Here is a 13,093-nt window from a genome sequence, read left to right on the forward strand (position 1 = left end):
CTCGAACTCAGAAATCCGCCTGCCTCTGCCTCCCAAGTGCTGGGATTTTTTGTTATTCTTAATTTTAGTTCTATGAATTAAAATAGAAATAACTTTTTTCTCAGAAAACAATAAATGTAATTGGGTTAGAAAGCCAAATTTAGACATTAATACCAGCACCTCTTTAGGTTCAAAATTGTTCAATCATTATTTTATTACTGTTATTTATTACTAATTATCAACTAGTAGTTTGGGAAACTAGAATATTTTAGAAATAGCTATTTCAGACAAGCATTAAAGTGTAAGCTGTTTTTTTCCTAGAATATGATTAAAATTGGCTCAGGGTGGGGCCATCTAGTTCTGGCTCTAGCGATTGAGTCTGTTTCTGGTGCAGTGGTAGTGATAAAACTAACAGAAGGGACAAGAGATTGGGCTTCTGAGAACATGTATGATCTGGCATGTGACTTTAGTCATTAAAGCATGGAGATTCAAAAACACTAATGAATAGACTTAGAATTAAATCATCCTGCCAAATGCACTAGTATCACCAGACCTGAGTGTTTTGTAGAATAACAGTCTTAATTCTCCTAGTTTCTGGATAGTTTGTCTTTGAATTAGTCCCTGTGGATACTAAGTTGAAGCATTTATTTGGACAGAGTGGTGCCCACTGGCCATTTTATTCTAGTACTTGGGAGGAAAAGAGGCAGAGTGAACATGACCAGCTTGGGGAACTTTAGAAAATTCAAAGGGCTTACCACCCTATAGTTTTTCTTTTGATTAAACATGCTTAACAGTGATGGTATCCTAATTAGTTTTCTCTACTTTGGGGTTTGGTTTGGTTTGGTTTTTATTTGTTTTGTAGTTCTGGCTGGCTGGCTTCAGAATTACCTGCCTCTCAAGTGCTAGGATTAAAGGCATCACCATCACTGCCCAGTTGATATCATGATTCTTAATTCAACTTTTAACCTAAGAACAAATTATCACACTCTGAATCTAACATAAAATAGCATTATCCATGTTCAGATATCTTTGTCTCAAGGCTCAGGTTTGTCCTTTGTAGCTTTCCCTCTGCTGTCCCACCAGTTAAGCATCCAGGCAAGGATCACACTGAATTGGTTATCAGTAAATTAAACATTTTAATGTCTAGCAGACAGGTTATGGTATAGTTCTTAGTGCTGGGAAGGTGACACCCTGGGATCTCAGTTCATGGCCAGCCAGAATGTCTAATGAGATTCTGGTTCAAGCAACACAGAACTTTTTTAGAAAGGTGACTATATTGGAGTAAGTTTGATATATTATAATGAACATCCCATGGTAAGCCCTCAGTAATCTGACAACAATCAGTGATATGTTTCATTATATTCTCTGTTCTAATATCAGGTACTCCCTTGTAGCAGCTGAGAATGATGGATCAAGCCAGATCAGCATTCTCTAACTTGGTAAGGTACTTTCATCTATTTGAAAAAAATGTACTATCAAAACAAAACAAACTGAAAACATGACTTTACCCACTGAGTACAAGATGATATCCCAACTTTTGATCAGCCTTTTTTTTACATCTGAACTAATGGTTTTAAGGCAAAACAGAACCCACAAAAGATGTACTAGGTTTTTCTTTGAGACAAGGTCTTTATTGCCTCAGGTTGACCTTGAATTCAATCTTACTTTTTTCCCAAAGTGTTGATGATTATAGGCAGATATTACAATATCCCAAAACAAATATTCTGTTAGGATTAATTATGGGGCTAGAGGGATGGCTTAGAGGTTAAGAGCACTGCCTGCTCTTCCAGAGGTCCTGAGTTCAATTCCCAGCAACCACATAGTAGCTTACAACCATCTGTAATGGGATCTAATGCCCTCTTCTGGTGTGTCTGAAGACAGCTACAGTGTACTCATAAATTAAATAAATAAATAAATCTGTTAAAAAAGGCACAGTGTACTTATATAATAAATAAATAAGTCTTAAAAAAGATTAATTATGGGAATTATAGGAAATACTTATGAAAAATAGGGTAGCTTTGGCTGTTTTGGAGAAGTTATAACAAGGTAGAACTAAAATGTGTGCCAATGGTACTGGCTACAGTAGAGGCTGATTCAGGAGGAATCCTCAGTCAGGACCAGTCTGAGCAATGTGGTGGAATAAACCCTTCTCTTTAAAAAAAGAATTATAGGGCTGGAGAGGTGGCTCAGCAGTTAAGAGCACTGACTGCCCTTCCAGAGGTCCTGAGTTCAATTTCCAGCAACCACATGGTGGCTCAACCATCTGTAATGGGATTTGATGCTTTCTTCTGGTGTGTTTGAAGACAGGAATAGTGTACTCATACATAAGATAAATACATATTTTAAAAAATAATTATTATAAATTTAAAATTTGCCTGGTCTAGAGAGTGAGTTCCAGGACAGACAGGGCTACACAGACAAACCCTGTCTTGAAAAACCAAAATAAATAAATAAATAAATAAATAAATAAAATTTTATAGGAAACAAAGAATAGAAACTCTAGAAAGGCAGAATGAAAGACTGTTAGCCTTCATCTGCCATTAACAGAACTGGGCACAGAGAAGAGTATCAGTTTGAAAGGGTAACTTCCCATATGAATGTATATCATAGTATGCATATAATATAATGACCAAACTACTGTAATGTCTTAATATTTGTATCTCTTTTCTCTTAAAATACCAGTTTGGTGGGGAACCATTGTCATACACCCGGTTTAGCCTTGCTCGGCAAGTAGATGGAGATAACAGTCATGTGGAGATGAAACTGGCTGCAGATGAGGAAGAAAATGTTGACAATAACATGAAGCCTAGTGTCAGAAAACCCAAAAGGTTTAATGGAAGAGTCTGCTTTGCGACTATTGCAGTGGTCATCTTTTTCTTGATTGGTAAGAATGAATGGTCATTCAAAAGAATTTCTTATGACTAACTAGTTCTTAGAACTCTTACTTCATTCAGATGAAGAAATACTTTGTACTTTTAAATGGAACTGTGCTAGGCACTGGGATTCTTTTGTTTTGTTTTGTTGTTTTGTTTCGAGACAGGGTTTCTCTGTGTAGCTCTGGCTGTCCTGGAACTCACTCTGTAGACCAGGCTGATCTCGAACGCAGAAATTCACCTGCCTCTGCCTCCCAAGTGCTGGGATTAAAGGCGTGCGCTACCACCGCCCGGCAGCACTGGGATTCTTTACCTGCCATCAAATTAAGTCCTGCAAGAAAGGAAACATTTAAATTATGGATATTATTAGAAATATACATAGGACATTTGGAACAGTGCAAAGAAAGGCTTCCAGTAAGACAAGGTGTGCACCTATGTCTTCAACGGTTCATTGTAAAATGTGACTTTTTGTTGTAATTTAAATTCCATTAAACTGAGATTCATAATTTTCTATTAAATCCTTAGAATTTAATTAAAAGTTCTCAGGGATAATTTAAAAATGAACTCTGAGTTTAACTCTAAAACTTCCTGGTTTTTTTTTAGGATTTATGATCGGCTACCTGAGCTATTGTAAGCGTGTAGAACAAAAAGACGAGTGTGTAAAACTGGCTGAAACGGAGGAGACAGACCAGTCAGAAAACATCGAAACAGAAGATGTTCCTAAATCTTCTCGCTTATATTGGGCAGACCTCAAAACACTGTTGTCAGAGAAACTGAAGTCCTTAGAGTTCACTGACACCATCAAGTAAGCTCAACTTCCCAAGTTGAGTCCTGATGTAAACAGGTTTTTGAGTGGGTAGGGAGACTTGAAAGGCTTGCAGAGGGTCCTCCTGACAATGTGGAATTATTATCCCCCCCCCCCCCACGGGAAGTGGTTTATTTAAGGAGGAGGACAGGAGAGAGGAGCGGGAGAGGTGGCGGGAGGAAGAAGAGCGACAATGTGGAATTATGCTGACTGGAAATTAAGGCTTATATGGAGAACCTCCTTTTTCCTCAAAATCATTTTTTGTCAGTTGTAGTTTATTGTGGGATATTAGATTTCTGTTCTAGTATTCCCTTTTAAAATTTCTTTTAATTAAAACCTAGGTTTAAGTTTTATGTATTATGAGCGTAGCCTGCATATATGAATGAATGAAGTGCACTACACCTATGCCTGGTGCCTACAGAATCCTTATGGATAATTGTGAGCCAACATGTAGGTGGTGGAATCCAGAGTGGGTCTTCTACAAGACTAAAAATTGTTAGAACCCAGAGCCGTTACAACCCTCTAGCTCTCTTCTTGATTTGTATTTGTGTGTGCCAGTGCAATACCTCTTGGGTTCACCAATACTATTACTGTTAATACTAAGGCAGTGGTACATTTTATTTCCCTCTGTAACTGGTTAATCCAGAAGTTTTGAGTCATACTTCATTTATCTTGACCTTGAAGGGTAGTGTATTTAAAATTTGCTTGGTCCTTGAAGTATATGTTTATTTAAAATAGACATTTTAATGCAGACCTTTTTTAGTTGGATGGTGGTGCTGCACACCTTCAATCCAAGCACTCATGGGAGGCAGAGGCAGGAGGATTTCTGACTAGAACAGCCTGGTCTTTAGAACAAGTTCCAGGACAGCCAGGGCTACATAGAAACCTTGTCTCAAACAAGACTTTTATTCCAGGCAGCTGAGCCAGAATACATACATTCCTCGTGAGGCTGGATCTCAAAAAGATGAAAATCTTGCCTATTATATTGAAGATCAGTTCCATGAATTTAAATTAAGCAAAGTCTGGCGAGATGAACATTATGTGAAGATTCAAGTGAAAAGCAGGTATGATGAAATAGCTCATTTTATAGAGGCAACTGTCTTAAGATGGTCAGTAGATGACTTTCAAAATGAAAATCAAGGTTCAGATTTAGCGATCGATTTTCTTAAGCTAATCAATACAACAAGTTAAATGCTAGTATACTAACTTGGATTTCTCTTCAAGGATGGCTTTAACTTTTTTATCTTTTAGTGCTGCTCAAAACATGGTGATCATAGTGCGTTCAGATGGTAGCGATGACCTAGTGGAGTCTCCTGAAGGTTATGTGGCATTTAGTAAAGCTGCAGAAGTTACTGTAAGTAACAATAATGAATTGACTTTTTCAGTGTCTCAACTAAGGAAGTTAGATATCCAGGTATAAATTAACTGGTTATGAAGTTCTTTTTTTTTTTAAGATTTATTATTTACTTATTTAATGTGTGTGAGTACACTGTCACTCTCTTCAGACACACCAGAAGAGGATATCAGATCCATTACAGATGATTGTGTGTGAGCCACCATGTGGTTGCTGGGAATTGAACTCAGGACCTTTGCAAGAGCAGTCAGTGCTGTTAACCTCTGAGCCATCTTTCCAGCCCGGTTATGAAGTTCTTATTCTTGGACCTCTATGACCTTACAATGAGTTTTAAGGTCCTGATTTTGTTTTGTAAGACCCTAAATCAGCGGTTTTCAATCTCTTTAATATTGTGATCCTTTAATATAGTTTTTCACTGTGGTGATCCCTAACCATGAAATTACTTTTGTTGCTATTTAATGCCTAAGTGTGGTATAAATTCTGCTTTCCAATGGTCCCTTATGAAGGGGTCGGAGATCCACAGGTTGAGAACCTCTGCCCTAAATCCCGTTGCTCTCCTTATTCTCAAGGCCTTGCCCATTGCATCACTCTTAAGCACAAGTGTGTTCCCACCTAAAAGCCAGTCACAGATCAAGAGAATGCCCTGAAGCCATGCCAACAAGGGACATTTCCTCAATTTAGGTTTCTTTCTAATGACAAATAAGATATATAGGTTGTCCTTTGACCTCCATATAAGCCACATGCATGCACACAGTTTCTGTGTTTTCAGCTGCTTTAGATTCAGATGTGGAAATATGTAATTAGTGCTTACATGCCTGATCTATGTTTCTGTTTATTCTGTTATCCTTTCCCTAGATATAGTTGAGGCAATTTAAAGGCAGAATGAGATGTAGAACTTATGAGACCAGAAGTCTTAGATATTTTTTTTTATTATTTTTTATTTTTTTAAAGACACCATCACTTCCTGGCTTAGATTTCAGTAACACTGCTTACTTTAGAATTGTCAAAAGTTTGGAATTTGATTTTGCCATGCCTCTCCCCCCTCCCCGGCCCCCCCCCCCCTTTTTTTTCTGTTTAACTCCCTCTGTTGAACAGGCTGGCCTCAAACTCAGAGATCCAAATGCCTTTGCCTCCCAAGTACTAGGATGAGAGGCCTATGCCACCACCACTACCAAGCTTCAGGTTTTTTTTCTTATGAATTGTCTTGTCTTTCAGATTCTATAGCAGTTTTGATACCATGATCCTCATTAAACTTAATATCTTTACTTTAGGGTAAACTGGTCCATGCTAATTTTGGCACTAAAAAGGACTTTGAAGAATTAAATTCTGTGAATGGATCTTTAGTGATTGTTAGAGCAGGGGAAATTACTATTGCAGAAAAGGTAAGTATGGATTATTAAAAACTGTTTCTTATTTTTGTAATTATATTGTAACTATTTCCCTTCTTCCTGTCCTTTTAAACCTACCTGTATGCTTTTTCTTACTTACTACTTATTTTTTTTTTTTTTTAAATTTTATTTTATTTATGAGTACACTGTAGCTGTCTTCAGACACACCAGAAGAGGGCATCAATCTCATTATGGATGGTTGTGAACCACCATGTGGTTGCTGGGATTTGAACTCAGGACCTCTGGAAGAGCAGTCAGTGCTCTTAACCGCTGAGCCATCTCTCCAGCCCTTACTACTTATTTATAATCTCATTTTTGTTGTGTCTGTGCTTAAAATATATAAATATAAACTGCTTAGTCAGTATGTTGTATGTATGTTTTCAGGGCTGACCTGAGAGTATTATGTAATTAGTTGGTGTGCTCTTCTGTGGAGAAGATTTCTCTGTAGTATGTGTTATTTTCATTTTATATGAACTGATTTTCATATCATGCATTTTTGTGGCCTTTTTTATTATAGGTTGCAAATGCCCAAAGCTTTAATGCAATTGGTGTCCTCATATACATGGACGTGAATAAATTCCCTGTTGTTGAGGCAGACCTTTCACTCTTTGGACATGTGAGTTATTTCTGGAGTCAATGATTTCTCTAGATATTCTTAAATTCTTTCAGAAGATGTTTAGCGAGAAGTAAGAAGGCAGTTGCTGAGTGTTTATTAATAGTACCTCAAATTGAAATTTTTTTGGATGCACTAATTTTATTTTTTAAGCTTCATTTTATAGAAATGGTCTTTAGATTTCTTTTTGAGAAAATCTTTAGATTTCTAAATAGTTTGGGTTATAGCATCACACCGTATCTAAGTCTCATAAACAACTCCTTTAGTAAGTACTCGATAGGACTAATTATTAATATCTGTTTACTAGGCTCATCTAGGAACTGGTGATCCATACACACCCGGCTTTCCTTCTTTCAACCATACTCAGTTCCCACCATCCCAGTCCTCGGGATTGCCTGATATACCCGTGCAAACAATCTCAAGAGCTGCTGCGGAAAAGCTATTTAAGTAAGTTTGTTTCTGAGAGCTCTTGGCGAGGGTGTGATTATGCAAGGGAAAACCTAAGTTTATTTAATAAAGATGACAGTTGGCTATAATAATGTTCACATTGGGAAAATTGGGAGTAGTTAATTGCTAACTTATATAAATTTTTTAATGAGATTTTTCTCTATAAATAAGTGATTTTGATAAGGGGCTGTAACCTTGTTTACTCAGTGCATTCCTACTGTGGTGGTTTTGCTTTGAATACTACCTGTGTTAAAGTGAAACACTTGATTTCCTTTGACAATCCACTCAGTTACTGTAAGAAATAAGTTGGAATTCTTGTTGAACTGACAGCTAATGGTGTAATAACTAACTATTAGTTCCAAATTTTGATTTTTGGCAGCACAAAATTATTCTAGTGACAGTTTCCAGTTGCTTTATGGTAATAATTATTCTGGTTGTTCTTTGTCGTGTACAAGTACCTGAGCTGGGCATGGTGGTGTGTACTTTCAGTCACAGCACTCAGGATGCTGAAGCAAGTGGATAACGGAGCTCAGGGCCAGCCAAACAGCAGGTTCCCAGCCAGCCAGGGCTGTGAGATCCTTTCTCAAAGTGTATCATTAAATTGTATCTTCTCTCCCTCGTTATAAGATTATCTAATTTAGAACTTCAATCCTAGCACTTGGGAGGCAGAGGAAGCTAGATTTCTTGAAGCCAGCCTGGTCTACAGAGTGAGTTCAGGGCAACTATGGCTACACATAAACACCCTGTCTTGAAAAACAAAACCTTATCTAATTTAAACCCATTTTTAAACATTTGTTTATTCTAAGCCCTCTCTTTTCTTGAATTTAATTGGAAAACTAGAATATATAATAATATAGTCACAAAGAACATCTCTGTGAGGATTTTGTGAAGCCCTGGGGCTACCTAGCACCTGTCTCTGTAATTATAAACCAAAGGAAAAAAATAGTAGCACAAAATGCTAATACCTATTTTTTCTATTTCTAGAAACATGGAAGGAAACTGTCCTTCTAGGTGGAATATAGATTCATCGTGTAAGCTGGAACTTCCCCAGAATCTCAATGTGAAGCTCACTGTGAAAAACATACTAAAAGAAACAAGAATACTTAACATCTTTGGAGTTATTAAAGGTTATGAGGAACCAGGTAAAGACCTTGCTTGGCACTTTTTTGTTTTACCGTTTGCTTACTGTAGATAGGTCTAGTGCAGGAAGGAGGAAGGATGCTAGCTTGGCATGAACTGCTAAATCTTGTTTGTCCTAATGTGAACTTTGTATGTATGTATGTGTATACAGCACATAGATATGGCCATGTAAGTCTATGGAGAGGCCAGAGTTCAGCATTAAATATCTTCCTGTAATCATTTAAAATTTTACATGTAGAGGTCAATGAACAGATTGTAGGAATTTTGTCCAGGTGGGTCTTGAACCTAAATTGTTTGCAATGCCTGGTTGCAAACACCCTTATCCACTGAGCTGTCTCCCCCATATAAACTTTTTGTTGCTTAGATAAGTGGTTTTCTTACAGGATCACATACCAGTTCTGTCCATAGCATTAAACAAGCATAACTAGCATTCAGTAATTAGTGTGTAGGACACATCTAATAGTCACATTTATTAACAGGACAAAAAGCTGGACTTTATAAGTAGCACACCTATAATCCCAGTGCTAGGAAGCCCAGGTAGGAGATCCTGAGTTGGATGCTGATACTTAGTGAGACCTTGTTTCAAAAAACAAACGCTATGATGGTCTGTTGCCTTTTTTTCTTATAGACCGTTACGTTGTAGTAGGAGCCCAGAGAGACGCTTGGGGCCCTGGTGTTGCGAAGTCCAGTGTGGGAACAGGTCTTCTGTTGAAACTTACCCAAGTATTCTCAGATATGATTTCAAAAGGTACAGTAGAAAAAAATACTTGTGAGCTCCATGTCATTCTATCAGTTATATTCTGTCTTCTTGCTCAGTTTTACTGTAATCTTCTTAAATTCTGATCAGACAAGATCAGGCACATTTGGGGTGGTATGGCCATAGAAATCTTAAATTCTCTCCTGTTTTAAGTCCCAAGTACTGGGATTAAAGGTGTGAGTCACCACTGCCTGCTATGTTACATTCTCTTATGGCAGATTCTTTTGGTTTTTTGAGAGAGGGTTTCTCTTTGTAGCCCTGGCTGTCCTGGAACTCACTCTGTAGACCAGGTTGGCCTCAAACTCAGAAATCTGCCTCCCAAGTGCTGGGACTAAAGGCGTGTGCCACCACTGCCCAGCTGGCAGATTCTTTAATCTTTACTAACTCGTGACTGAATTTTTCTCCATGAAGTTTCTTCATCGAGCTAACAATCCTGATTCTTTGAAAAAAACTGAAGTATTTATTTATTAGCATAAAGCTAAACCATATTCTTAGTTTAACATGTATAGAAAATGTTCCAAGACCTAACAACTATTATAATTCTATTTCTAAGACTTTTCTCATGGTACTTGGCACGCACAATATAAACCCAGTATCTTATATTTTAATTGAGGTCTAAAGTGCTGATTTTATACAAAATATGTTGTAGAAAAATCAGGGCAGTTGGTAGGCTGTGGCACATGTACTGCTTAAAGGAGTTGTCACAAAGTACTCCAGATACTTCTTAAAACTTAGGTATAGCCGGGCGGTGGTGGCACACACCTTTAATCCCAGCACTTGGGAGGCAGAGGCAGGCGGATTTCTGAGTTTCGAGGCCAGCCTGGTCTACCGAGTGAGTTCCAGGACAGCCAGGGCTACACAGAGAAACCCTGTCTCGAAACCCCCCCCCCCCAAAAAAAAAAAAAGAAAGAAGGATGTTTGCCTTTAACTTCTCCCAAGATAAAACTAATTTCTTGTCTTGCAGATGGATTTAGACCCAGTAGAAGTATTATCTTTGCCAGCTGGACTGCAGGAGACTTTGGAGCTGTTGGTGCCACTGAGTGGCTGGAGGTATTACATAGTCTGTCTAGGATGTGTTAGTCTGTGTCCTCCAAGTTAAGCTGTCCTACAGCTCTATACCATTTTTGCCTTGGTGTAGTATGTCTCAATGAATCCAGATTTCAAAGTGGATCTCCAATAAACACTAGCTCATACGTATATTAATAATGTGTCCTCTCTTCTAGGGGTACCTTTCATCTCTGCATTTAAAAGCTTTCACTTACATTAATCTGGATAAAGTTGTCCTTGGTAAGCATCTGTTTTTTTGTTTTTGTTTTTTTAATTCAGATCAACTGTATAGGGAACAGCAGACTCAAAAGCAGCACTTGTTATTTTTTATATTTGTTATAAAAAATATAACAAAATGTTATATTTGTATATTTTGTAGTATACATAACTGAGTCTAATTTCATCAAACTATAGAATTTATCCCCTAAATAATGTCAACATTGATAATTGTAGTGAGGCTACATACCCCAGATCTTTTTTTGGGACAGGTTTCTCTTGTATAGCTTTGAAGACCAGGCTACAAAGATTCACCTTCTGCCTCCAGAGTGCTGGAACTAAAGGCATGCACCACTACACCCAGGTTTCAGTTTTTTAGTTTAATCTTTGGAAGCAGAGTGGATTTCTTCTTTGTTTTGTTTTAAGATTGTTAGTTACTAGAAAAACCTATTTCTGGTTGTGGTATGGCTAAGCTCTAGCACACACTATTAATCTAAGAGCTGTCTGCTTAAATATTGTAAATATGATTAAATGATGTCAGCTATAGGTAAAGAGGTAGAACAAGCAGTTTACGGAGGGTGAACATAGGAAAAAAACAGGAAGTCAGAACAGAGAGAGGTGCACAGGTAATAGAAGGGAGGGGCATTCAGTTTGAGGGGTTTTTGAGATAGTGGGGGGGGGAGATATTCTTTTTGACCTTCCTTGGCTATGGAGGAAGGTCAGGTGGGTGTTTTCTCTGCCTCTCTGAGGAAGTAGCAGGCTTTCACCCCAACATCTGGCTTCAGTAAAAGTCTTTGGTAAAATTCAACTATTGAAACAACCCTCCTACTTCTGCCTCCTGAGTGCTGGGATTGGTATCATTTCTTTGTCAGATAGTTTTAATTATAGAATTGTTTAAGAATATTGTTGTCTAAAAAGAGAAAAATGTTTAAAATTTTTTTTACAGGTACTCGCAACTTCAAAGTTTCTGCCAGCCCCTTATTATACACACTTATGGGGAAGATAATGCAGGATGTGAGTATGCCCTTTTTTGGGGGGGAGGGGGGAGGTCAAAAGATAAAACACTCAACAGTAACCAGAAAGTAAATTCTATAGCAAATTAGTCATGTTCTTGACTTATTGAAGATCCTCAGTCCACTGAACTGAGGAATACATCATTAGGATTATTGCCCTGGGACCTGAACTTACAGGAAGAGTGTAAGTCGAATGCTGCAGGAAGGTTTAGAAGGACTTGAATAACACCAGAGGAAATACCTTCTAGAAAAGGCAAACATGATCAGTTTTGAAAGAGGAAGGAATATATTGAAGAGAATATTGAATCCTTCAGTGTGTTGGAGTCACTAAAGATGGAGGGAAACAAATAACTAGATGGGAAGTCTGTAGATCATTTCAGTGGGAATCGGTAAGTTACGTTAGGTCCCAAACTAGTTGTATGCTTGCTGGTTAGTCTGGAAGTCTACAGATAAGTGAGCAGCAAGGAGACAGGGACATTTGTGTAGGTTAGAGAGGATTTAAAAATTATGCTTATGGGCCTATAAGATGTCAGTTAAGGAAGCCTTTCTCACAAGGGAGAAAGCAGAAAGACTGCCAATGATTGCTGGGGAGAATTTTAGTCTCACTGCCTGTAAACACTCAAGCACCCTTCCTAAGGGACTGACCATGTAGCTGTATACAACTCTTAAGTATTTGTAGAGAAACTAGCCTAAATAAGTATAGAAAAATTAAGTTTTTATGATGTATTTCTCATACAGGTAAAGCATCCAATTGATGGAAAAGCTCTCTATCGAGACAGCAATTGGATTAACAAAGTGTAAGTTGAGAAAAGACATTGTAGAAGACAAATGTAATCCTACCCCAAGGGTGCCTAGCTCTGCCTGGAGGGTCTGGTTATCAGGGAAGGGGTATGGCACAGCAGGACTACATTTTAGAATTCTTGGTAAAGATGGTTCTTTCCTTTGCAGTGAGAAACTTTCCTTTGACAATGCTGCATTCCCTTTCCTTGCATATTCTGGAATCCCAGCAGTTTCTTTCTGTTTTTGTGAGGTAAGATGTAAGAACTCTACAACATTTTCATAAGATCTTGTATTAACTTTGAAATCAAAATTTTCAGCATTTAAAAAATTTTAAGCCGGGCGGTGGTGGCGCACGCCTTTAATCCCAGCACTTGGGAGGCAGAGGCAGGCGGATTTCTGAGTTTGAGAGTTCGAGGCTAGCCTGGTCTACAGAGTGAGTTCCAGGACAGCCAGGGCTACTCAGACAAACCCTGTCTCGAAAAACCAAAAAAAAAAAAAAAAATTTTAAAAGAATATCCTTATTATAAAACAGACTAGCTGGCCGGGCGGTGGTGGCGCACGCCTTTAATCCCAGCACTTGGGAGGCAGAGGCAGATGGATTTCTGAGTTCGAGGCCAGCCTGGTCTACAGAGTGAGTTCCAGGACAGCCAGGGCTACACAGAGAAACCCCGTCTCGAAAAA

General features: G+C 38.2%; 1 protein-coding gene across 2 annotated transcripts in view; it reads left to right on the plus strand.

Annotated features, from left to right (window-relative positions):
* Positions 1-13,093, plus strand: part of Tfrc (transferrin receptor) — a 23,064-nt gene that overhangs the window by 2,735 nt on the left and 7,236 nt on the right. For both annotated transcript variants that reach the window (XM_028789388.1, XM_028789389.1), the window contains exons 2-16: positions 1,360-1,418; positions 2,662-2,863; positions 3,456-3,657; positions 4,572-4,721; positions 4,909-5,011; positions 6,283-6,393; positions 6,917-7,015; positions 7,320-7,459; positions 8,444-8,601; positions 9,228-9,347; positions 10,321-10,406; positions 10,580-10,643; positions 11,566-11,633; positions 12,371-12,429; positions 12,581-12,662. In XM_028789388.1, the coding sequence (XP_028645221.1) occupies positions 1,383-1,418; positions 2,662-2,863; positions 3,456-3,657; positions 4,572-4,721; positions 4,909-5,011; positions 6,283-6,393; positions 6,917-7,015; positions 7,320-7,459; positions 8,444-8,601; positions 9,228-9,347; positions 10,321-10,406; positions 10,580-10,643; positions 11,566-11,633; positions 12,371-12,429; positions 12,581-12,662 (1,680 nt within the window). In that variant the 5' untranslated portion in view covers positions 1,360-1,382. The remainder of the gene's footprint in view (positions 1-1,359; positions 1,419-2,661; positions 2,864-3,455; positions 3,658-4,571; positions 4,722-4,908; positions 5,012-6,282; positions 6,394-6,916; positions 7,016-7,319; positions 7,460-8,443; positions 8,602-9,227; positions 9,348-10,320; positions 10,407-10,579; positions 10,644-11,565; positions 11,634-12,370; positions 12,430-12,580; positions 12,663-13,093) is intronic.

This window comes from Grammomys surdaster, unplaced genomic scaffold, assembly GCF_004785775.1.
Source record: "Grammomys surdaster isolate TR1022 unplaced genomic scaffold, NIH_TR_1.0 125821, whole genome shotgun sequence".
In the NCBI taxonomy this organism is placed as follows: domain Eukaryota; kingdom Metazoa; phylum Chordata; class Mammalia; order Rodentia; family Muridae; genus Grammomys; species Grammomys surdaster.